This window comes from Scleropages formosus, chromosome 13, assembly GCF_900964775.1.
Source record: "Scleropages formosus chromosome 13, fSclFor1.1, whole genome shotgun sequence".
NCBI lineage: Eukaryota > Metazoa > Chordata > Actinopteri > Osteoglossiformes > Osteoglossidae > Scleropages > Scleropages formosus.
The window spans coordinates 29,247,884-29,272,329 of NC_041818.1; the positions used below are offsets into that span (position 1 = coordinate 29,247,884).

The window sequence follows — 24,446 nt, forward strand, 5'->3', positions numbered from 1 at the left end:
GGTTAGAATGTCCCAGCTCTCTTTTCCCTTCCCTTCCCTTTCCTCCCCTTGGCCATCTTCTGCTGAAGTCCCTGAGCACAAAGGACACGTCTCAGTTCAGTTTAGACACCGTGGCTGTACTCGTTGCTAGATATTGCTTTAGCGTGTCCAGTGCCTGCCATCACTTCTAGTTTTGTCCCTTCTCTGCCACTTACTTTTCATAGCAAAATTTTCTATGAATTCAGCAGACATGGCCAATGAAAGCACTAGAGGTAACGTCTCTGTGGTTGTGGAAGAGGACATGAGCTGCTACGTGAGGCACCTGGTAGTCTACTGCTTAGAGCTGCTGCCTTTGGAGCTGAAGGTTGCAGGTTTGAGTCCCACCTTCAGTGGTAGTACCCTTGAGCAAGGTACTACTTTACTTCAGTTGCTCCAGTGAGAATTAGTCCCCTGTATAAAAAGGTAACTTGCTGTAAGTAGCTTTGGAGAAAAGCATCAGCTCAAAAAGTAATCAAACCATGTTTACTATAGGATGCGTCACCCCAAAACTTTCCAAGAACATCCCACATGGCTTCCTTTTGAGCCACGTTGACTTTGTTTCAAAGAATATAAAAGAGCACAAGGAGACATATGAGTTTTCCACAAGAGAGCTTATGCTTCCACGTTCCCGATGGGTCGCATTGAGAGGAGGAATCTCCTGCGTGATGCGCTGTCCTCTTACCGCTTCTCATTTTCCACCCATTTAGTCTCTTATGTTCATGACCAGCAGTAGAAGGTGCTGTCCAAATGTTCTCTCAGCGCTGAATCTGTCTCCTTCCATGGGATTTGTGGCAGCTGGAGGACCATGGAAGGAGCACCTTGACACATAACACAGTCAATGAAGGCAGTGTGGACGCTTTCGCCAAGTAGGGCCTGCTTTCCCATCAGGCTTTCGTGAAACCTGCCATGGTGGACATGAGCAATTTAGATAAAGATCCCATGTGGGACAGAGCAGCTGTGAAGGTGTGTTTCTTCATCCATCCACAGGTGTTGCTTTTCATGAAAGGAACAGCTGGCTTCTGGACACGAGCAAAGTCGAAGATCAGTCTAGAGCGAAGTTCATTGAATTGCTCTTCTTCAAGGGCCTCTGGTGCTCTCTAGTTGTGTGCATGTGTGTGTGTGTGTGTGTGTGTGTGCTCGTGCGTTTGTGTGTGCGCACACAACTAAATGATTCTCTACAACAGCTCTGACCATTTCTTCCATTACAATTTAGCACGTCTTCACACCTGTATTTACCCAGGTATTTTACTTGGCTAGATGTCCCTCCAGAGGTGACGCTGCCTCAGGTCCTTCAGCTCTTCCCTCAGTGGAGCGGAATGCAGGAGGCAGCACGCAAACACAGATCTGTGACACGTCGTGTGTAGGAAACTTCTACTGAAGGACCACCTGGCCGCCTCACAGGTACTGGTGTCTGTGATTATGGTCCATGTTTCAGGACACTTTGAGACACCTGGGACACTTTGGGCTTCATTCGTGCCGATCTCTCCTAAAAGCCTGTCGCAGAAGGCAAACATCAAGCGTGTGGTCTGCCTGTTGGCCCTCGATGGCCGGCTATTAGAAGATTATTGTACCACTAATGCCGCTGATCCATCTCCAGGACCTAATTCTGAGGTCAGCGGTTGGCTGTATGTCTCATGTCAAGACTTTTAGTGTCATCGTCTTCAGGTGTCCTTGTACGGTGGAGCTGCAGCGATGACTTGATCTCGATTTTTCCGTTAAAGCTGCAGCCTACTGTGCTGCTCCAAGTGAAGGCTGAAGTCTGCAGACAATGAATCCTTTTACAGGAGAACATCTCAGTCATGGTCTGGAAAGCCTTTGGTCACATGATGCAGGTAAGCCCATTAGCAGCCGGATTGGGCGCTTCGAGCTGCTCGTGCGATTCCAGGAATGTAACTGGTCTTAAAGGAGCTGGAATTAAAGGCGAGAAGCACTGGAGAGGAGCATCTGCACAGCCTCAGGAGGACATGAGCCTGAGAGCTCAGAAGACAGGATCCAGGCGGATCCGTGTAGAACATCATGTGCGCTTTAACTCAAGAGCAGTTCTGGAACAATCCGAGCGGCGGCGCAGCGGCACTCACTTCCTCCCGTGAGCAGAATGACTTCCTATGGCTGTGTGTGTGTGTGTGTGTGTGTGTGTGAGTGTGACAATGCCCTGGAAGCGCTGCTGCTCACTGGCCACATTCGCAGCACTGGCTCTGGACCGCAGTGCTCACAGCAAACGGACGGGACGCGTTCAGTCTCTCGGTCCAGCAGACCCTGTCGACTCTTCATGTTTCCTCTTGTACGAAGGCAGCTGGACTCCAAGTGTCTGGTGTGATGAGACAAATTCCTCTGTCAATGTGTGTAAGCAGAGAGACAAACAGTTATGTTCCAATGGACAGCAGAACCCTTCATCACAGATGAGTCAAGTGTCTCCTGGACTCCAGCATCACTGGTGACTCTGTGAAAAAGAGGAGCTTCAGAGTCACTGCAGCGATCCAGAAATTTCACTGAATAAAGTTCCCCTGTGCTTCCGCTGTGGACGGCGCTGGGACAGAGGACCACAGGCGCTCCGGGTCATATGGTGCACAACACCAGGGTTGCTGGCTCACCTCTTACCTGGATGTCCCTCGATTCCCTGCACCCTTAAGCGGTCGCCCTTGAGCCCCCGGACACCGCTGGGCAGCGCGGCGACCTTTAGCTAGGAGACGACCACAGAGGTGGCGACGCTGAAATGCCGAACCGCGGGAGCAGTCCTCACCCGTCCATCGTCCGCAGTACCTGCCTGCTGGTCCAGAGTCTATGAGAGAAGCGCAGAGAGTGAGACAGGGTCCATGACAGGGCAATCTCACACGCAGACACACAGGCGAAGCATATTTTTGGATCATTCCCACGTAATCGCTGGGAAAACTTCTCGCCGATTGAGCCGAACTTGAACCCGCTGCCCACGAGCTGTGAGGCACCAGGGCTACCCGCTGCACCATTGTGCTGCCTATAAAAAGCAGTTTTTATTCACTTGGATACTTATGTGTGGCTCTGTGAACAGCTTGATGAGGCTTTTGAGCACTTTACCACGTTTTTCTGCTCAAACCCAAAACTCCTTTTTCCTCTCATTCATTCTGACCTTTTATTATCGCTATCGTTTCATTGATCCAGTTGCTGTTGCTCTTCCTGCTGCTCCTCATGTTACACTAATAACAACACTGATCCCTTTGTTTCCACTTATTTAGCCTTCTCATGCTTTTCTGCAAAGTGGCTGCACCCATTTACCCAGCAGGGTAATGTTTACCATACTCCACATTCATTGTGCCTCCTGCTGCTCAAACAGTTGCGTCGTTCATGTGCCATTTACCGGATCCCTGAACCCCGCAGTGGCAGGAGCGGGATTCGAACCCACAACATGTCAGCAATGCGTCATTGTCCCTAACTGCTAGACCGCCAGCTGTGTCTTCACCACGGTACTCTGAGTCCCTCATCCGTGACTTCTTCTACAACGTGTGACAACAGGGAGAGAATTCGTGTTGCCTTTGCTCGTCTTCTTTTTTCATGTGGCACACATGATGAGCTCTTTGGGACTCTTGCTCACCGCGCTGCACCGGGTCCCGTTCTGAGAGTCCCACAGACCGCACTGTAAATCACGGTGCGTTGCTGTGTCCCCCACAGGTGTCCCCGATTCTGCCGTCGCCCCGACATGCCCGCTGTGCCGGAGGACTCCGCCCAGCCCCGGTCAGGAGGCCTCTGATCCCCGCTCCGTCCTCTGCTCCCCCACGGTTCGAGCGCTATTCCCGGTCCACCCGGCTCATCGCAGTAAAGCCATGGCCGTCCACGCCATCCGCGCCGACTCCGCGTGTCTCTACAGCCTCTCCCATCACCCACGGTGGCGCGGCTCTTCCCAGGGGCGCCCAAGGGCGAGCGTCTCCACGCGGCTCACGGCTGCTTCCGCTCCGCCTCTGACCGTCTGCTGCCGGGCCCAGCGCCTCTGGCATCCCCTGCTGGTGACGCTGGCGCTGGTCTGCCTGCCGAGCCGGGCCTGGGCCACCACGTTCAAGATAGCCGTTGTGGGGCCTTGGACGTGTGACCCTCTCTTCTCCAAGGCGCTGCCCGACGTGGCGGCCCGCCTGGCCACCAGCCGCATCAACAAGGACCCCCACCTGAGCAAGGGCTACTGGTACGATTACAGCCTCGTGTCCGAGGACTGCCAGAGCTCCAGGGCACTGGCGCGCTTCGCCGAGCTCGAGGGCTACGGCTCGGCCTTCTTGGGACCCGCCAACCCGGGCTACTGCTCATCCGCCGCCCTGCTGGCCAAGAACTGGAACAAGGGCCTCCTGTCGTGGGCGTGCCTGGAGCCGGCTGCCGACAAGAGCTCGTACCCGACGTTCCTGCGCCCACTGCCCTTGTCGTCTCGCGTGCTCTTCTCTGTGCTGCGCTTCTTCCGCTGGGCGCACGTGGCCGTCGTCAGCACCAAGGACGACTTGTGGGAGGCCACAGGGGACGAGCTGGCGTCCTCGCTGCGTGCCCTCGGCCTGCCTGTTAGCGCCGCGGTTACCATGGAGACCGGGGAGGACGGCCCGCGTAAGGCCCTGAAGACCGTCCGGGAGCTGGACCGGGTCAAAGGTGGGTGAGACGTGTGCGTGTGTGAGTGTGTGAGTGATCCTGCTGCTTGTTGTTTGCTCTCTTCTTCACAGGCATAAGTGCTGTTGGTCCTCAGAGTCGCCGATGCACATGCATTGCACACACACTCTACACCTGCATTGAGAGGAGGAACACACACACACACACACACACACACACAAGCTCCTGAAATAACCACAAGTGCCAGAAATAGCGTGCTGATGGGAGGGAATCGGCTTACGCACGACTTGCACGGTCTTAGTCGCACGGAGTCGGGGGCCAAGTGCTCATTGGCCGAACGCCCCCTCTAAAGAGTCACGCAAGAGTGACGTCGCAGCAACGCATCTCCTTTACGGTTGAGGCGCCTCCTTCTGTCCGCCAGGAATTTCTGCCATGCGTCCCATTTCGTATGATGATGTCACACGTGGGCGGTTCCTGCACGTTCCTCTCAGCACAATGGTGATGTGTCTCTCCCAGTGGTCATCATGTGTATGCACTCGGTGCTGATTGGCGGAAAGGCTCAGCGGGACCTGCTGACCACAGCCCTGGACATGCGCATGGTGGACCGCGGCTACGTGTTCATCCCCTACGACACGTTGCTCTACGCCCTGCCCTACAAGGACGCCTCGTACCCGGTGCTGGCCAACGACACCAAGCTGCGCAGGGCCTACGACGCGGTGCTCACTGTCACCATGGACTCTGGAGAGCGCAACTTCTACGAGGCTTTTCGAGACGCCCAGGAGAGATACGAGATCCGCACAAGCACCCCAGCGGAGCAGGCGAGTGCACGGGGTTGGGGGGTGAGGGGGTCGGGGGGGTGCTGCGGTTCTGGTTCCGTCCCCGGGTCCTGCCGAGCGTGACACACACGAGTCCCTCGCAGAGAACTTTCCTCTGCAGCGTGGTCTAAGCACCGAACCTCGGTCGAAACTGACGCGTCGGTCTCTCCCCGCCCCGTAGGTGTCGCCGTTCTTCGGCACCATCTACAACATGCTCTACTTCCTGGCCATGTCGGTGGAGCAGGTGCGGGTCGCGGGCGGCCGCTGGGTGACGGGGGAGGCGCTCGCCCGCAGCCCGGGCGACTTTGAGTTCGCCGGCTTCAACCAGCCGCTGCGGTCCGGCAGGAACGGGGAGGGCATGCAGGGCCGCTACGTGGTGCTCGACACGGACGGCCGTGGCTCCTCCCTGCGGTCCACCCACGCGCTGGAGGCGGCGCACACCTACGGCGACATCGGGGGGCTCAAGTACTACGGCCGTGCCATCCACTTCCCAGGGAGCTCGCCCAGCAGCGACGCCACCTGCTGGTTCAGCCCCAACACGGCCTGCAGCGGGGGTGAGGGCGGCTCGGCGCACGGGTTGCGGTCGACACCTGTAGGGCTGCGGCCCGAGCCTCCGCACGGCAGAAAGTGCGCGTGAACGTAGGCGTGGCGACTGCCGACGGACGGGTCTCGCCGGGTCGTAGGTCGGGCTGCTGTGAGATCCGGGTACGAGTGCAGGTCTGGGTTCCCACCAAGCTTCACGCTGTCTCTTCCGTTCCAGGTGTTGACGGAACCGCGCTTTTCCTCATGTTCATCCTGAGCTGCTTCCTGGCTGCCGGAGTCGTGCTCTTCAGGTGGGTCGACCGCGTGTCCTTCGGCCTGCCGGGGAACCGTGTCCCGCAGCCTCGCCCTCCTTGCCGTCCTTAACGTCTGTGCGTCTTTGTTGTCCGCTGTCCTCTGTGGTCTCTCTGTCCAGAGCAAAGTTCGCACAGCTGTGGTCCATGCTAGGCGGTGGAGGCGAAGGAGCCTCTAAACTGGTGCTGACCCTCGAAGACCTGGTCTTCATCAACACACAGCTCAGCAGGCGGGTCAGTGTGTGTCTCTTAATCGTGACATTGCTGGCGAAGAGCTGCATGACTGTTATGCTTTGTGACTCCGGCTTCCACTTGTGTCATTGGATTGAGATGAAAGTGCATCTTCAGTGTTTCTGATTCTCTCTTTTCCAACTTTTCTCTCTGTCTCTCCCCCTCCCTCTACGTAGAAACTCAACGAGGAAAGTATAATAAAGAGTATTTTGTACGTGAAGACCTCATCTCATTCCGTGTCAGGACACAGCTACATCTACACGTCCCCCGAGAGCTCCAACGTGGCCGTGTTTGAGGTGGGTCCACTGTGGATGAGGCTCTTTCCTCCACACACGCACACACACACAGAGGCTACATGACGATATGACATCCTGATAAGTGCTCGATATACCTGTACGTATTTGTCATGTTTAATTATTTTTATTAACAATTTATCCAATAATGGAAAGCCTATTTGCAGGTGCTGGTGTAATGTGCGTTGGTTTGTATCGCGGTATGCCACAAATGGACTGTACTCCAGAATCATGTGTCTGCATCCAAGTCTCTTCTTCTGTTGATGGAATGCACTCTTTGTGTTGTTCTCTGACACGTACGTGGCGCTGGAGAAAAGTCTCCTGAATGAATACAGTACAATACGGTACAGTGAATGTAAATGCCACCGAAGGGCGCCCCCTAGGGGCACGGGCAGGCGCTGAACTGTAAGTAGGCGTGTTAGTGTCGAGGGATGCTGGGAAATTGAAGTAGCGGTGCACTGGACTGCGGGGGGCGGGGGGGGCTCTGCGGAGGATGGGGTAGGGGGGTAACCGTGCGGTCACATGGAAACCTGTAGGTCAATGGAAGAACAAGTTGTAGAGTCCCGACGACGGAGCACCGAGCATCGACCACCCTTAGCGGGATTAGTGTGCTCTTCTTGCGTTACGAGGGTTTTCCATCTCTTGTGCTCCTTCGTGAAGTGATGTGCGACATTCGACGGCCATCGAAAGCTGGTCCTGTCGCACTTAGGGACTGTGTCAGACTTCTAACCTCCAGGTTGTACGTTGGAATCCCGACACTGCAAATAGTTTCGGAGTAAAGCGCCCATGGAACGACCAGAGATGTAGAGTAGCAGCGTTTTCGTGAACGGAGGCTGAAGCTCAGGCCATGGATGTTCCCCGAAACAGAGCTGCTCGGTCTCTGGGGGAGCTGTGACATGCGGGCAATGACGGCCGCAGCAGTCGGCCGACAGTGAGGGGGTGTGGCTAACGGGTCCCTGCAGCGGTGACTGTGAGTGACAGCTGACGACGGCCAATGAAATCGACAGGAGGCGAGAGCCAATCGCGATGAGGCGTCGCTAACGGTTCACGGTACAAGCGACTCGATTGGTTTTGTGGAAACGTTAGAAAAACACAAAAAACTAACGTAAAAAATCGAGCCACAAGATGGTTACAGAAACGCAAATGTACTTGAGTAAGACTCAAAAGTACTTCTTGCAAAATCTGTGCGGAAAAGTACCGTTTCTCCAGAGCGACTCGTTACTTCACATCATCTCTGCTCGCCGATTTACCGCTTCCGCTATCGCCTCTCTCCCCATTTACCAGGGTGACTGGGTGTGGCTCAAGAAGTGTCCCAATGGAGACAAGGTGGTCGAGGTGAACAGAAGCACCAAAGTGATCTTCAACAAGGTGAGGAGGGTGGCTGGAGAAGCACCTTCCCCTGGACGCTTGACCACTTTGAGCGCCGTGGACGCTTTCGCAGGCTCCTGCCACTTTCGACAGCTACCGGCCACTGTTAGCGTCTAAATCGTCACCGACGTCCGTCTCTTGCATTGCGGGTTCCAGAAGTTTCTCACTGGCCCAGGAGCTACTGGACGTCCTGTCAGGTCATAGCAAAGACTCGTTCCAAGCGGAGAAACGGCCTCTTCGTTAAGCTCATAGGAGAACGAACGCATCACTTTGTCGATTGCGCATGACCCCGACCCCACCCCACAGTGTCAGTATTAGTACGTTTGTATTCCCACAACCTTCTCAGCAAACGGTATGTGACCTGGTCAGGGACGCACTGACGCTCCACTCAGCACATGCAGTTGGGAAGCACCGCTTTTAAGCACGCCGTACGTGAAGCTCGGCTACGGAGCCGCACACCGAGCAGAGCTGGTTGGATGCGTTTTGTTCTCTCCTTCGTGCGCAGCTCCGTGACATGCGCCAGGAGAACCTGAACCTGTACCTGAGCCTCTTTCTGGACTGCGGCATCTTTGCCATAGTGACGGAGCACTGCACTCGTGGCAGTCTGCAGGACCTGCTCAACAACGAGGACATGCGCCTCGACTGGATGTTCAAATCTTCTCTCATCATGGATCTTATCCGAGTGAGTCAGGTCACTGTTTCACCATAACGTGTCTCCAGAGTCTGGATCGCTACCTTGTGTCGGTTCTGGTCTCACTCACACTAGTATTTCCTCCCCTTTGACCCTCCGCTTCCAGGGAATGAAGTACCTTCACAATCACAACGTCATCCACGGACGCCTCAAGTCCCGCAACTGCGTAGTGGACGGACGCTTTGTGCTCAAGGTTACGGAGTACGGCTACAACGGTATCATGGACTGTCAGAAAATGATCATGGAGCCCCAGAAGCCTGAGGGTGAGAGTGGGTGGGCGCCGCCTCGGGGTCTGGGGGAGGGCGACAGGGACGCCGGACTTTGGGCTTCCCTTTGCGAGGGGAACGAAGCCACCCTGGACGTGGACCTGCCCTCGTTCGCTTGCTCTGAGTGTGGCTCTTCCGCCGAGCTCAGCGACGCGCTTCTTTGGCCCGGTTTACAGATCAGCTGTGGACGGCCCCTGAGCTGCTGAGGAATCCCGCGCTGGAGAGGAAGGGAACCTTCAAGGGCGACGTGTTCAGCTTCTCCATCATTCTGCAGGAGGTCATCACACGAAACAGTCCCTTCTGCATGCTCGACATGCCAGCAGAGGGTGAGCGATCCCGGGCTCGCTGAGGTGCACAGGGGACGGCCAGGAAGGAGGACGGTGGAGACTGTCCTCCATGGCAAGATACCACCGATGACACTTTCACCCTCTTGGCAGAGATCATCCAGAAGCTGCGGTCACCACCGCCACTGTGCAGGCCCACGGTCTCCATGGAGAAAGCGCCGCTCGAGTGCCTCCAGATCATGAAGCAGTGCTGGAGTGAGGAGCCCGAGAGGAGGCCCACCTTCGAGGAGATCTTCCATCAGGTGGGAAACCAGAGAACAAGCTTGTTTCTCCCACAGCCCGAAAGTGCAACTGACAGCAGATGCTTGGGCAGCTCCCTGGTGTCCTGGGAGAACGTGTGTAATCCTGCCTCCCTCCATCCACCCAGTTCAGGAACGTGAACAAGGGGAAGAAGACCAACATCATCGACTCCATGCTGCGGATGTTGGAGCAGTACTCCAGCAACTTGGAGGACCTGATCAGAGAGCGCACCGAGGAGCTCGAGGTGGAGAGACAGAAGACGGACCGCCTGCTGGCGCAGATGCTTCCCAGGTTCCCGTTGAAAAGCATCCCCTAGCGTACATGAGCGACCCGCACCTCCTTCTGGGCCTCACTGACCAACACGCTGTACTGTACATGGTCCACACCTCCCATGGGGTTCATTAGCCATCACTCTGTGCTCTACGTGGTCCACGGTTCCTGTGCAAACCATTGCCCATCATCCTCCGTGGTGCATGGCCCACCGGGTCATTGTTTGCTCAGTTCGACTGATTCTTTGGTCCTTCGATTTAGTCCCCATCTTATCTTCTTTGTCACCTTCTTCTCTTCACCTCACCTCACCTGGGCTGCTTGAACGCCCTTCGTCCTGCAGGTTCTAACACTCCCTGTCTCTCCTGTGCTCCGGCGCTCTGCCAGGTCGGTGGCTCACGCCCTCAAGACAGGCAAGCCGGTGGAGCCGGAGCACTTCGCCGAGGCCACGCTGTACTTCAGCGACATCGTTGGCTTCACCACCATCTCAGCGCTTAGTGAACCCATCGAGGTGGTGGACCTGCTCAACGACCTCTACACGCTCTTTGATGCCATCATTGGAGAACATGACGTGTATAAGGTGGCCCAGAGGCTCCATTCTTTATTGCCCTTTGCCTGTCCTGGAGCCAGTTGTGCACTTGTGCACTCCTTTTACCCGTTCCATTTCTGCTCCTGTTTGTTCCTTCTCAGGTGGAGACCATCGGTGATGCCTATATGGTGTCCTCAGGGGTCCCGAACCGCAACGGTAACCGGCACGCAGCTGAGGTGTCCAACATGTCTCTGGACATCCTGCACTGCATCGGGGCCTTCAAGATGAGGCACATGCCTGACGTGAAGGTCAGGATCCGCATTGGCCTGCACTCCGGTGAGTGGCCCTGCACCACAGCCACCATATTGCCAGGGAAAGGAATCAACCGGCCAGATGGCCGCATATGTCCAGGCTGCGCTCGACGATCGCGTTAGTTACGGCTCATTATATGTCGCCGAACTTGCAGATGTGTCACCAAGTCGAGCGGCGTAGCAGTAGCAGAGCGGTTAGAGCTGCCGCCTTTGGACCCAAAAGGTCGCAGGTTTGAATGACGCCTCGTGCCGCGGTGCCCTTGAGCAAGGTACTTACTGTGAATTGCTCCAGTAAAGTTACCCAGCTCTCTATGTGGTTACGTAATTGTAGGTAGCTTAATGTTGCAAGTCACTTTGGAGAAAAGCGTCTCATAAATAAGTAAACGTACGTTAAGCGCACAAGGTGCGAATCCCGTCTCACCGTCGCCCCCCTGTGCTCAGGTCCGGTAGTGGCGGGAGTGGTGGGGCTCACCATGCCTCGCTACTGTCTCTTCGGAGACACCGTCAACACAGCCTCCCGAATGGAGTCCACGGGCTTGCGTGAGTATCGCTCCTTCGTCTGGCGCTGCCCCTCTGTCGAGCCTCACGCCCGCTGCGCGTTTCCGCGACCCGCATGCGGCCCGTTGAGTGCCTGCAGGCAGGCTGCTCCTTCTGCCCTTCAGCGGGGCGCTTAACCGGCGCTTCAGCGGCGCTGTCAAGGGATAACAGAGTAAATCCGGGTAATGCTGGATCGACATGTTTGATCGGCAACTCAAACAAATAAGTCGGTGAATAAAAGAAGAGTTAAAGCCCTGGTGCAGCGGCATTCATCCCGCACACACGCTTCCTGCTTCCTGCTTCCTGCTACCTGCTCCTTCGAACCCTAATCACTTAATTAACCAGATCAGTTATTCTGCTGGTCGGCCGCAGGCGCCTTGCGTACAAAAGCAGCAGGATTACAGCGATCCCGGACGGGCCTCGTCTCCACAACCCCTGAGCCCTGCGTGCGTGCGAGCGTGAGTGTGCGTGTGTGTGTGTGTGTGCGGTCCTCACCTAGAGGAGGCTGCACAGCTCTGCTTCGGCCTTGTTTGGCGCACGCTCTCTCCATGCGAGGAGACGCCCCCTGGTGGTGGCTCACGCGAACTGCGATGAATTAACTGTGGTTTTTCTGAGCTCTTGTTCTGCTGTCCCTCAGCTTACAGGATCCATGTGAACCAGAGCACCGTTGACATCCTGAACAAGCTCAAGCTCGGATATAAGATGGATTTACGAGGGAAGACGGAGCTGAAGGTACGAACGATCCCGGCGCGCCTTTCCCAGTCTGCCCGAAACCCGTGAAAGTGGCCGTTGGCGTCAGCCGTCACCACGAACAGACACACACACGCACGCGCACACGCACACTAGCTCAGTTGTCGCGTTCCTTGTGAGGAAACCCCACGTCTTACCGCCCCACATGACACTGACACTCGCTGTCTCCAATCAGGGGAAAGGAGTTGAAGACACGTACTGGTTGGTGGGGAGAGACGGGTTCGACAAACCACTGCCTGTGCCACCCGATCTGACCCCAGGGTGAGGCTCTGTCCAGCTGCACTGTCTTGTGTGTCCACCTGCGTGTCCACCTGCATGTTACAGCGTTTGTCCATCCGTACCAGGTCCATTTCACTTGTCCATTTTCATACCTGCTTGTGTGGGTTTGCATCCTTTGTCATTTTCTTTTCTCATCCTTTCGTGGGATCAGTGTGTTACTGTTCACGGTCACACTCGTGCAGGACAAAATAATGGAAGCACCACACGAAAAGGACTTTTGCAGTTACAAATTAAATCACAGTTACACACACAGCTGCAGTGGTGACTCATGTTAATTTCCAGTTAGCAGTGTGTGTGTGTGTGTGTGTGGGGCTATAAAAGAGCTCCGACAGTCACATGAGGAAACTAAGAGTTAGGGTTAGGTGTTTCCATTATTTTGTCTGCACCCTAAATGTATGAACATGAGTGTGTGTTTATATATATATATATATGCCTATTTATTATTTTTTTCTTATTATTATTGTTGTTGGTGCTTCGTTAACTGATACCTTTGCTAGTTGTGCCTTTTTTAAACACTGCGGAATGAGTATAATCAGAGCATAACAGGTGACCCATTCTGTGTCCCCGCCCTGTGTCCCCTGTCTCTGCCCTGTGTCCCATGTCCCCGCCCCGTGTCCCTGCTCAGAGCCAGCAACCACGGCATCAGTCTGGACGAGATCCCTGCCGACCGCAGACAGAAGTTCCTCGAGCGGCAGAAAAGAATGCAGTGAAGGAATGCCGAGGTGAACAGAGGGCATTCGGTGAGTGTGTGCGTGTGCGTGTGCGTCTGTGTGGGTGTGCGCGCACAGGCGTGTGTGGTCGTTTCTTGTCGCTGCACCGCACTCATCACTGCGCTGTCTATACCTGCAGGTGGCGATGCTCATCCTGATCTCCCAGGATGCTTTGGGGGATTGAGAACTGTGCAGGAGAGCAGGGGGCACCGTCCACTCGCTGCACTGTCCTCCCCCCATGACAGCCCTCAGCCCCCTGCCTCTCTCAGACACACACACACACACACACGCACACACACACACACACACACACACACACACACACACCTCCCTCCCTCCGTGCCCCTCCAGTGCCCCTCCAGTGCCCCTCCAGCAGACGTGTCCTTGCGAAGGGCCGGTGCCCCCCCCCCCCCCCCAGTGCCACCACCGCCTTCACATACTTCCTGCTCCTTCTGTGCTCATGGCTTCACAGCAAGGACACGCACGCGTGGCCAGGGTCCGTCCATCCGTCCATCCGTCCCTCCGTCCGTCCGTCTGTCTCTGGCCTCCACGTGACACGTTGCGCGTCCATTGGGCCCCCGATGGCTTCGCACCCTTGTCACTAATGGGGTCACTGCTGGGATCCACTCGCTGGACACGCCCGGTGCTGGAGCGTCAGGGACCGCTCCTGCTGTCCGAAACGGCTGTGGCCTCCGCGTCACCATGGCAACCGCGCAGATGAACCGCTTCTGCCCTCCGCCGTAGATGAGGGCGGGAAGGATCGCTAGTGCGGGTCAGCACTCGGGCTGCAGATTCACACCCGCGTGCACACATCACGTGACTTTTCCCCAAGAAACATGCTACTTTGTGCGTTACACAGTGTCATTATGGAAATGTTATGTCACATTTTACAGAATTTATGTGAGACAAAGGAAGATGAGTGAAATCAGTTGATTAAATGCGTTCTTGTGCTGCTGTACTGTTCCGCAGGGGTAGGTCTCTCGTGTCTCATGTGTAAAGAGAGACAAGTGGACCGTGACTCGGCTCGCCTCGTTGTACAAACACACACCTCTTTCCCGCTTCTTTTGTTTCGCTGTAAATAAATTCCAGGCTCCGGCTGCAGTGTCTTTGTTCTCTTCCTTCAAGGGTCCCTGAGCGCAGCTCCCCGACGAGGGCCAGTTTTGCATTTGTGCGTCGCCCCACTGCTGACCCCAACCTAACCCTAAACCTACTGCTGATCTCTAACCCTAACCCCAACCCTACCCCTGCCCTCATGCAACGCTGCTTCAAAGTGTGGTAACCTGTGTCCTTTAGTTTGACCATGAAATGGTTATTTAATGACAAGTTGTCCTTCTCATCTGACATAACGGGTGTGTAATAATAATAATACTAATAATGATGATAATAATAAATAGGAGCTTCTGACATAATTGGTGCATAACGCCCAGTTCCATATGTCACTTTAGAGGGAATCACGTGGCGTAGAAACACGCAAGTAGTGCGGGTGCAAAAATAAGTGAAGCTCAAGTTTCACTGGTTAAAGCAAGTGGGTAAGTAGAGTCAGGGGTGTAAATCATCGTCATTTACTCATTTTATAAGTTCATTTAAAAACTTTATACAAGAATAATGACCATCCCTAAAGGTTTACATACTTTCAAGCAGCACTGTACAGAGTGAATACAGTGAACAGTGAAATCAGTCAAATGAGCTTTTGAAATTTGTGGACAAAAGTTAACAGCAACTGAAATAAATTAAATAATCGTCTCATAAAAATAAACAGTCTTTATATTGCTGGTTCACAAATCTTTCCAGCAGCTCCTATACGGGTGACATTCAAATAGCAAATGCATAGATAATCATAACAGATGGTGTTGGACTCGTTGATGGATCTGTCTGGAGATCAGGACAAAAGTGGCTCTAAAGGAGAGGGCTTCGAGACCCTTCTTCAGTGCGGCAGGGATTCAGCAGCTCTGAGGGACACAGGGAGCTCGTTCCACCACACTGGGGACGAGACTGAGAAGCGGCAGGCTCTCCTGAGTTCTCCGGTTAACAGGCTACGTAGCTTTGACAAATGCCCTCGGTTACCGCCAGGCGCCAGAACAACGTTCTTTCACGTTCGCGTACCTCATGTTAAAATACTCTCCGATTCTCACCGTTTCTGTACACGGACTGGACCGTGCTCGTTCCACGTGGTGCTCCTGCGCCATCCGCCACCGTGTGTGGCGAGTAAAGGAAGAGGCGCCGGAGAGCGGGAGGCAGCTCCATACGGTCCACACGCCGCGCCACGTGGTCCTCGGCCGCCTCGCTGGCTCTACCCACAGCCCGGCGCACGCAGAGGCGGCACAGCGACACGAGAGAGGGCGGCTCTCCTGAGGGGGGCGATAGAGAGCAGGTCAGCACTCCCAGCACGTGGAGCGCAGGCAGCGCGCTCACGGACGCTACGGTCCTCTGCTGCGACTCACGGGGGCTTCCGTTGAGGTAGCGCAGGGCGATCCGGCAGCCTCCGCGCACGCTGCTGACCGCAGGGAAGAGCGGAGTGCCGTGCGGCAGACCCCAGAAGGCCGTGCCCAAGAAGCAGCCGTCCACCACAAAGCCCAGGGTCCCCGCGTCCGCGTCCAGGACCACAAGAACGGTGGAGGGCACCCGTAGCGGGACGTCCCCCGACCGCCTCCTGGGGTAGAGGCCCACGGGCGCGTCGTCGTGCCACAGCCCGTTGGAGCCGAGCTCCCAGCCCCAGGATTCGGCGTCGCCGCCCACCAGCGCGGCGTAGCCGGAGGTCCGTAGGGGGCAGCGCCGAGTGGACACGCCGATGACGGCGTGGCTACCCCTCTCCGCCGGATCCCAGTCCACCTGCCACACGTGCAGCCCCCCCCGCTCTCCGACGGCCCCCCGGATGCCGTCTGTGCTCTGCTCGGCAGGGGCCCGCAGGGCCACCCTTCCCTCCGGGCTCAGGGAGAAGTTGGGAGAGCGGTGGGCGGAGCTCCAGCAGGACCTGGGGTCCCCAGGGGGGGCCGGGGGGGCGTCGAGCGCGACGGCCAGGAGCAACGGCATGGTGACGGCCACGGGCAGGAAGGGCGAGGCGAGCGAGGCGGGCGGGGCGAGGCTGGGCGTGTTCGCGCCGCGGAGAGCGCGACGCGCACACACACACAGAGCGAGACCCATTCCGGGGTGGGGGGGCAAACGCCGGTCAGCGTCCGCGTCCCTGCAAGGCGACACACACCGCCAGGGCACCACAGCCACGTGAGGGGCTCTGCGGACGTTCGGCACGACCGTGACGACCGCGCCGCACAGTTACATTTGCACGGATCGCAGTGTGTGGAGGGATCACTCACCGTTCCCGCTTCCCTCTCGCTCTCAGGCGTCTTTCTCGCTCGCTGGCAGCTCTCTCTCTCTTCGCTGCTCTCTCCTCACTCACTCACTCCATCCTCCATCCAGAGGCAGCTCCTCTTCTTCTCTCCCTGCCCTGGTTCACTTCTTTTGACTCCTTTAACCCCCCCGCCCGTAACCGTTATCAGTTCCAACGGGTCCCGCACGCGCTGACCTCCGGCGCGAGAACAGCGCTATCCGGCTGTCGGCCTCGGCGCGAGGACCGCGTCAGCGACTCGCGAGGCTGACGTCGCCGAGCCGAGCGCGACCCTGACTCGGCGGCTCGGCGGCGTCAGCCTGGCGCTGCGAAGACGAGTCTGGCCGGCGAGAGCGACAGAAACATGAAGATCTGGGCGAATGACATAAAAGTAAATGTTGTTTTATATCAGACAGGAATTTAGTCTCTTTGTTGATCGGGAAGAAGAACATTTGGTGAAACGCAGCGAAACAGAGTACGTTCTTTAGCTCTGAGACGAAGGTTCACTGAGGTCATTTATTGAGACGCAGGGAGTGTAAAAGCGAAGTGAAGAGAGCGAGTAAACGGTAAGTGTGACGTAGTTAAAGCCCAGAGTGCTTGAGCTGCACCTCAGTAAAGCTGTCAGCAACTGGTCAGCGGCAGAGTTACGGTCAGCACTAGAGTTGGGTTTAGGGTCAGCAGCAGAGTGGCGGTTACAGTCAGTGGTAGAGCTGAGGTTGGGGCTGGTGGGAAAGATGAAGAGTGGTTGCGCAAGAGCGAATAAAGAGCAGGAAAGACAGGAGACGGATTAGTGGTCCTTGTGCCGTTTGTGCCTTTATTTTGACCGCGTTCGGGAGCCGAACGCCTGCTTTTGCCCTGCGGGACCCAGGAGGAGACGTGACCTCCGGTGTCGGGCTGCGACTCAGGGACACTTTCTCTCCACGCTCTGCTTGCCCCCTTCCTCGTACTCCTGCTTGGAAATCCACATCTGCTGAAAGGTGCCCTGAGAGGGGACAGCGAGATGCCGAGAGACACAGTGTCCCACACCGGGAAGGTGTCCTGAAGGTCCCTCGGGAATCTGAGACTTCAGCAGACACACACACACACACACACACACACACACACACACACACACACACACACACACACACGTGCGCGCTCACCAGGGATGCCAGGATGGAGCCCCCGATCCAGGGGCTGAAGCGGCGCTCCATGGAGCTGTTGCTGGCGATGAGCTTCAGCCTCATGCTCTGCTCCGTTTGGGGATGCGGGGGGACGGCAGGAGACAGGAAGAGCGAGACGGAGACGGAGACCAAAGTCAAAGGCAAATCCTCCCTTTCTGGGGCCTCAGAGCTGTGCTCACATGCAAAGGGCTCCTCTAGTGGGCGCCACAGAAGCGGCTTCCCCTCTTTTACCGCCATTACCGCACCCGCGCACAGTTTACCGCAGGCATTTCCAGGGAGTTTCCGGTGCGTTTCGGGTGCTGTCGGGTGCACGCCTACCGGTGGAGCCTTCTGGGAAAGTTCTCTGTTGAGCCTCTCCGTGAAGCCTTGGAGCAGAGTGTTGCCCCCGGTGACAATCACACTGCCGTAGAGTCCCTGGGCGACACAGAGCGATCCGCGTAAGAGCAGAGTCATTGGTCCAGAAACACGGTCAGACGGCTGTGAGGCAGACAGAGAGACAGACAGAGACGCACTGGACAGAGTGAGACAGAGGGACAGACAGACAGACAGACAGAAAGAAAGAAAGAAAGAAAGAAAGAAAGAAAGAAAGAAAGAAAGAAAGAAAGACGCCAATAGAGTCATTACAGAGACACTCATAGACAGACAGACGAAGACACTGGTAGACAGACAGGGACAGAGAGACAGGCAGAGAGAGGAGGCCGACACCTACAGGCCGGATATCTATGTCACACATGCCGATGCTGGTGGTGACCACATGTCCCACCCCCAGCATGGTGTTCCCAGAGAGGCCCTGAGGCAGGAGACAGAGGAAAGGGCAGGGGACAGCAGGGGACATGAGGACGGAGAGAAAATGTCCCTTTACTCTGTGGAGGACGCAGTAAACGTTACTATTTCAGCTCCACGGACGGAGGAAGCGGCCGTGTACAACCTTGACGTTGGAGGGGTCGAAGAGGCCTTCCGGGATACGGAGTCGCTCTGCCCCGTAGTCGGTGCTGTAGCCACTGGGCATCTCGTAGTGCACCGTGGGCATCTGGGCAGCCACCCTGCAAGGGGGGAAGGGGCGCTTGAGAAGACGCGGCGCTGCCGTGCAGCGCAAGTTAAAGGCGTCGGCGTCACCTGCTGCGAGCGTGACCGCGGTAATCACGGTATTGTGCTTTAATACGCTGTACCACTCACTGCTCATCGTAGGGGGAGTCTGACACCTGAAGCACCGAAGCCTGGAAATCCTGAATGACCTCCTGGCGGGACAAGAAGACGAGGAGTCTGTATGAGGGGACGGGACCACACTGGACCGCACTGCACAGACAGGGACACCACACATGTTTCTAACAGCGATGACTGAAGGCAGCGCCACCGGTCACTGGGCTCTGGTCTCTAATCACTGGTCATTGGGCTCTTGTCAGTGGACTCTAGTCTCTGGTCACTACCCACTGGCCACTGATCATTGGTCACCGGTCACTGGAGTGCACGGTGCGGGGGAGGTGTCCTACGTTGCACATGTACGTGTGCCACGACTTGGTCACTGGCGGCAATCTGTCCTTCTTGGTCCAGTTGGGGGGCATTCCCTCTCTCACGGGCTCCTGCGAACCGGGGTGGGGAGACACGGCGACACGCGGTCATCATGCATGTGTCACATACAGCACGAACATGACTTGAAGGGCACATGCAGGGAGAGACTTTCCCACCGGTTCTTCAGTTACTACAACTGACAAAAACACCTAATCAAATGTATAGTGAAGCAATGTAAAAACACACACACCTTCTGAACCGCTCGTCCCATACGGGGTCGCGGGGAACCGGAGCCCAACCCGGCAACTCGGGGCGTAAGGCCGGAGGGGGAGGGGACGCACCCAGGACGGGACGCCGGTCCGCCGCAAGGCACCCCAAGCGGGACTCGAACCCCAGACCCACCGGAGAGCAGGACCCGGTCCAACCCACTGCACCACCACGCCCCCTATGTAAAAACACGTTCCACCCAAATTCCTAGTGCCTAAACATGGTGTCCGGGGTGCCAGCCTTGCGCCCTCCGTTGCCGGGTTACACTCCAGCTCGCCGCGACCCCGAATGGGACATGCAGTTCAGACAATGTGTGTGTGTGTGTGTGTGTGTGTGTGTGTGTGGGTGTGTGTGTGTGTGCGCGCGCACTTCCAGTCAGATCACGATACACTTCAGGGTGAAATGTGGACCAGCTGACAGACAGATGGACGTATGGACAGGCCGAACGTGGGCTTGGGGTGTTACCTTGGCTGCGATCATGTACGGGGGGGTGATGTCGATGGTCATCTCCTGGAAGAGCTCCCTGCACTGCATGGTGATGAAGTCTCCGGCCAGGGGAGACTTAACGATGCCTGGAGGGAAACACCACGGTGTGAGAAGACCTCCCCCCCCCCAGTGCCCCCCAGCACCACAGAGACTCCCCCCTTGGCTAAGCTGACCGCCAGACCTTCGACCTCAGATGGTCTCAGGGACGCCTCCCTCAGAGAAGCTCGGGCGCGTCCAGTTTACACGGACATTAGTTTATGTCCAGAGGGACACCGCCCTCCCAGTGCAGGTAAAATGAGACGCCGGATCAACGAGCCCCTCGGTGCAGAAGCAGGTTGACATCGTGACACTGTAAACAGTTGAGACCTTTTTCACCGAGACAGAAAGGAGTCTTGCTTCACCTGCTGAGACACACACCTTGCTGAAGAACGTACCCATCATGCACTGGGATGGCTGTGGTGTGGGTGGCGCCGCTGTCCAGCACCAGGCCTGTGGCTCGGCCGTTGGCGAAGCTGCGCTTGGGTTAAGGAGCTGCACGTGATTGGCTGAGAGCACGGCCGCCGACCAATGAGCAGACAGAGAGAGAGAGAGAGAGAGAGAGAGAGAGAGCGCGAGAGACACACACACACACACTGTGTGTGTGTGTGTGTGTGTGTGTGTGTGTAGAGACACTAGCAGGGATACGCCGTCAGCACGGCTGTCTTGCACAGGAAGAATGCTGGAATGTTGTAGTGCTCAAACATGAGCTCGGTGAGCTTCTCCCTCTTGGCCCGTGTGTTCCACTGTCTCACACACACACACACACACACACACACACACAAGTGCAGTGCTCAGGTTTTGATCTCTGTCCAGGTGACACAGTAGTGCTGCTGTTCTCATTCGAAAAACTTCTAAAACCATTGGCAGTACTGGGTACACACTGTGGTACTTGTGGGTACTCACTGGCAGTACTGAAGTATATCATTGTAGTACTTATGGGTACTCAGTGACACTACTGTTGTACTCGTTTAGGTACTTATGGGTACTCACAGGCACTACTGGAGTACTCACTTTGGTAACTTATGGGTACTCACTGGCTCTACTGGTATACTCACTTTGGTACTTATGGGTACTCACTGGCTCTACTGGTGTACTCACTGTGGTACTGCCTTGTGCTCGGTGGCAGTACTCACTGGGGCCTCTGACATGAGCACCGGGTGCAGGCTGGGCTCTGACTTGATGTGTTTGCAGTAGGTGTGGTCCACGATGGCCTGGAAGGCTTCCCAGTCTTCAACTGCAAACACACGAGGTACAGTCGGTAAGTTCTAAGACCCTGGTAACCGGTACCGGTAAAAGGCCCGCGCCTTGTACACATCCCCATTCACACCCGCTCCCCTCGGCAACGACACACTTGCGGCACCTGTTGTGGAGCTTCTGGAAGCGCCGTGTGCACTCGCACGCAACGGCCAAGGAAACGGAGGAAGCCACGGGGCAACACGGCGCGAGAGGACGCTGGGGGCGGCAGGGTCACCGATCCGTTTTCCCGGCTCCGGTGGATGCCGGCTCATTGCTCAGAAACGGGCGTTTTCGGCACACGCCTTTTCTTCAACCTCAGCGAAGAACTTGTGAGCGAACGGCTGAGAAGGGGCACTGAGAAGGGGCGTGTCTGACGCCGCGGGTCCCCGTCCTTCCGGTCTCCCCTTCAGGTTTCACCTCTTGGTGCTGAGCTGGTCTATCCTGCAGACGTGCAGCGGTGGAACTGAACACGGAACGAAAAGGACAGCGGAGCTGAGCGAAGCTGAGCGAAGCTGCGTTCCCCAACAAGGACGTCCGGCAGGGTGCGCCGCGGTCACCAAGGTCAGGTCAAACAATGCGTGATGTTCGCGAACGGCGCTGCACCTGCTCACCGCAGCCTCTGGTTCTGTCTATTGCACTCCTTGTGAAATAATGTGAGAGTATTAGGAGAGCTCCGACAGTCGCCGCTTTGACCTGTGAGTTTTCGAAGCCACATGAGGACATCAGAGAGTCCAAAGAGGACGTAGTCGGTGCCTGAGCTGCAGGTGCGTCGCTCACAAAAGCTGCTAAATGACTGGATGTGTCAGAGGGAAGAGCCTCAAAAATAATGAGAGCGCATGGCAAACATGGAGACGCCGCAGAGGAAAGAGGAACAGCTCCTGTGGGACAGGGACAGAGACACCTCACTGACTAAATGCCCCAAAAGCACAGCCTCAAAAATGACCAGAGAACTGAATGAGCACCTCTCCGATCCAGTGACAACACACACCGTACGCCAGGCGCTTCCCGAAAGCCCAGTTCACAGCAGGCCTCATACTGGGGAAGCACTCGTACCCAAGGCCACACCTGGAGCCCCGAGCAACGGAAGGAGTAGAGCAGCGTGGAGCGATGAGTCGTCGTCCTCGTCGTCACCGTTTCCGGCATTCGGGAGAACCCAAAGGATGCCTTTCAACACACAGCGTGCGTTCCCAGCTCTCCAACACGGCGAGGGATCCTTCGCGGTTTGGGCAGCCGTCTCACGGGGGTCACCGGGTGCGGCGTACGGCTCAAACGCCGTTCCCTCGCGGTGTTCCCCAATTCCAGGAAGGTGGACACGAGGCCCCGCCCCCCAGTGCCCGTATCTAGACATTCCGGAGTACGTTTGCGCCTCCTCCGTCCCGCAGAGGAGAAGAGAAGCCGCAGTTTTGTCCCAACGCACGCAGTTCAGCTCTTGAAGGACAGCACTGCGAGGAGGACCGACGGTGTTGGGGAGGCGAATGTGGTCCTGCTCCTTTTTCGATCCTTCACGTCAACGGCATATATTAAGAAATTAAGATCCTTTATTAATGTATTAATATACGTTGTTCGGTGTCTCCGCTTCCACTTCACACACGCGTCCCAGACGAGTGCGTGACCCGGTCCAGACTCAAGCCAAATCCAGCGTAGAACAAATGTAAACCGATCCGAACCCTTATTCACACCCCTCCCAGACACACCCCACAACCACTGCAAACCCGTTCAGGCTACCGTGAGACATGCATAAGTGTGTTACGCTGTCCGGGGGGGTGGGGGGAGTCCCGGCCGCACGGACAAGCACATGCCACCCAACTCATGCCGTTCTTCAGGGGGGAGATGAGCTCCATGCCGGCTCTGGCCACATGCAGAGCGTTGGTGTCCAGGTAGAAGGTCCGCCCCGCCGCCTTCTCTTGCTCCCCCGCCAGCTCGGCGCCGCCGTCCTCCTCCGCCAGCACGCCCAGGGACGTGGGGAAATCGGCCTGTCGGCGAGGGCGGGGACACGGAGACCGGTGAGACACGGAGCAGCGAGGTAAGGCGGGCGCTCGGACAGCGCGCGCCGCTCACCTTGGGGCAGTCCTCGCCCGCGTAGCCCGCCCGTGCGGAGAAGGAGCCGATGTCGAACACCAGCGCCCCCACCTCATCTGCGGAGACACAAACCGAGGGCTCAGCGGGGACAAGGAGCGGCGTCCAGCCTCCGAGCGGGGACGCGTCCCCCTTGCAAGAGAAGCGATGCTTGTTTCCAAAAGCAGCAGGTCTAGTTGAAAACGACTTTTTACTTACTGCACCTGTACTCGTGCGTCGCTGCGTGGCGTCGCTCACAGGCATCGCTTTGCTCGGCACCGACCGTCAGTGCCGTCAGTTACTACTGTCCTTTCGGCACTGACTTCCTCACCGGTACTTACTGACACGTGAGCGAGGCCACTTCTGAGACCATTACAGCCTGGGAGTCGCTGGGCCCTCGGGGGGGGGGGGGGCTGGCATTAGGGCAAAATGCGCATCCGATGGAGCCCTAGTGTGTGTGTGTGTGTGTGTGTGTGTGTGTGTGTGTGTGTGTGTGTGTGTGCGCGCACGCGCGAGCGTGCCCGTGTGCGTGAGCGTGTGTATGTGCTTGTGCGTGCGTGTGCGTGCGTGCGTGCGTTTGCACTCTGGCTCCCCGCACTGTTTCCACATCTACAGTCTCTTGCCTCGAATGTTATTTTTCACTGTTTCTCTTATTCTTTTATCTCTCTGTGTCTGTGCGTGTGAAAAACGTGCAGCACGGTCGCCTTCGACGGAACGCGGCTGTCGTGTCGCGCTCGCACACACACACGCACACACACACACACACACACACACACACACACAGAGTTCGCCGGCGATCGTGTCGTGTGTCTTTCACACGAACTACACAGTAAATTGCAGTAAAGGACGCGTCACGCGCTCTTACCTCCGCCGTACACCCCTCCGCTCATGCCGCCGCCTCAGTCTCTGCCTGCCGCCTGGATGATGATGCTGATGCTGTTGATGCTGCTGATGATGATGGTGATGATCGACCGCAGCAGCTCTGCGGCTCAGCGCAGCTCCGATGTGTCTCAGTAACCGGATTAAATGTCCAGCGGCGGCGATTCTCCGGCGTCTCCGAAAGGGGATCAGCGTCTCATCCCGGCCGGGTGCGCGCGGGGCTCGTGCGCGTCCCCACTGCAGGCGGAGGGCGGATTTCCGAAAATATCCCCCCCCACCACGCACACACACTTCGACACCCCCCTTTGCCGCGGCCCCACTGTGTGATGCAACACATACATAGGAGCACTTTTATTATTTTGATTCTTATTCTTCTTCTTATTAATATTATTGTTGTTGTTGTTGTTGTTGCTGAGATCAGGCCTATGCTCACACAATACCACATCCTCAGTTTCGA

At 56.6% G+C, this 24,446-nt stretch overlaps 3 protein-coding genes across 11 annotated transcripts; 1 reads left to right on the forward strand and 2 right to left on the reverse strand.

Annotated features, from left to right (window-relative positions):
- Window positions 1–229: 229 nt before the first annotated feature.
- Window positions 230–13,323, forward strand: LOC108923000 (retinal guanylyl cyclase 2-like). The gene is made up of 21 exons (XM_029257183.1): window positions 230–251; window positions 1,454–1,636; window positions 3,661–4,611; window positions 5,086–5,408; window positions 5,566–5,938; window positions 6,145–6,217; window positions 6,340–6,451; window positions 6,625–6,744; window positions 8,026–8,109; window positions 8,615–8,791; window positions 8,907–9,063; window positions 9,243–9,392; window positions 9,504–9,652; window positions 9,778–9,941; window positions 10,305–10,497; window positions 10,608–10,782; window positions 11,199–11,297; window positions 11,932–12,026; window positions 12,220–12,305; window positions 12,949–13,063; window positions 13,173–13,323. Exons 1-20 carry the CDS (start codon window positions 230–232, stop codon window positions 13,031–13,033), a joined length of 3,771 nt encoding a protein of 1,256 aa, XP_029113016.1. The 3' UTR covers window positions 13,034–13,063; window positions 13,173–13,323.
- A 364-nt stretch (window positions 13,324–13,687) lies between these two features.
- LOC108922890 (SPRY domain-containing SOCS box protein 4) lies at window positions 13,688–16,174 on the reverse strand. The gene is made up of 3 exons (XM_029257184.1): window positions 15,475–16,174; window positions 15,166–15,381; window positions 13,688–13,818 (listed from the first exon to the last, which is right to left on the reverse strand). Exons 1-3 carry the CDS (start codon window positions 16,172–16,174, stop codon window positions 13,688–13,690), a joined length of 1,047 nt encoding a protein of 348 aa, XP_029113017.1.
- Window positions 16,175–16,886: 712 nt separating this feature from the next.
- actl6b (actin-like 6B) lies at window positions 16,887–24,260 on the reverse strand. 9 transcript variants are annotated; one of them, XM_018733239.1, is made up of 14 exons: window positions 23,976–24,260; window positions 23,114–23,190; window positions 22,863–23,028; window positions 20,953–21,053; window positions 20,465–20,562; window positions 20,198–20,292; window positions 19,760–19,866; window positions 19,009–19,098; window positions 18,695–18,756; window positions 18,447–18,561; window positions 18,228–18,308; window positions 17,779–17,932; window positions 17,498–17,584; window positions 16,887–17,337 (listed from the first exon to the last, which is right to left on the reverse strand). In XM_018733239.1, the coding sequence occupies exons 1-14, from the start codon at window positions 23,998–24,000 to the stop codon at window positions 17,054–17,056; spliced, it is 1,542 nt and encodes a 513-aa protein (XP_018588755.1). In that variant the 5' UTR covers window positions 24,001–24,260; the 3' UTR covers window positions 16,887–17,053. The 9 variants fall into 9 exon arrangements, 8 of the variants coding, with proteins under 8 accessions (XP_018588755.1, XP_018588753.1, XP_018588756.1 ...); XM_018733237.1 differs by having other exon boundaries at window positions 20,465–20,566; window positions 20,918–21,053; XM_018733242.1 differs by having other exon boundaries at window positions 17,166–17,337; window positions 17,837–17,932.
- Between the last annotated feature and the right edge of the window lie 186 nt (window positions 24,261–24,446).

Bases quoted from the DNA above. Each gene is read 5' to 3' on its own strand.
- LOC108922890 (XM_029257184.1), bottom strand. From the start codon at position 16,174: ATGGGTCTCGCTCTGTGTGTGTGTGCGCGTCGCGCTCTCCGCGGCGCG. The intron at 15,382-15,474 runs GTGAGTCGCAGC...CGCCCCCCTCAG, and splicing joins CTACCTCAACGGAAGCCCCC to GAGAGCCGCCCTCTCTCGTG. The intron at 13,819-15,165 runs GTGAGAATCGGA...GTGAATCTGCAG, and splicing joins CCAGTCCGTGTACAGAAACG to CCCGAGTGCTGACCCGCACT.
- actl6b (XM_018733237.1), bottom strand. From the start codon at position 24,000: ATGAGCGGAGGGGTGTACGGCGGAG. The intron at 23,029-23,113 runs GTGAGCGGCGCG...CCTCGCCGACAG, and splicing joins CGGGCGAGGACTGCCCCAAG to GCCGATTTCCCCACGTCCCT. The intron at 19,867-20,197 runs GTGTGTGTCTCA...GTTTCCCTCCAG, and splicing joins TGGGTACGTTCTTCAGCAAG to GCATCGTTAAGTCTCCCCTG.
- LOC108923000 (XM_029257183.1), top strand. From the start codon at position 230: ATGGCCAATGAAAGCACTAGAG. The intron at 9,064-9,242 runs GTGAGAGTGGGT...CCCGGTTTACAG, and splicing joins GGAGCCCCAGAAGCCTGAGG to ATCAGCTGTGGACGGCCCCT. The intron at 9,653-9,777 runs GTGGGAAACCAG...CCATCCACCCAG, and splicing joins TCGAGGAGATCTTCCATCAG to TTCAGGAACGTGAACAAGGG.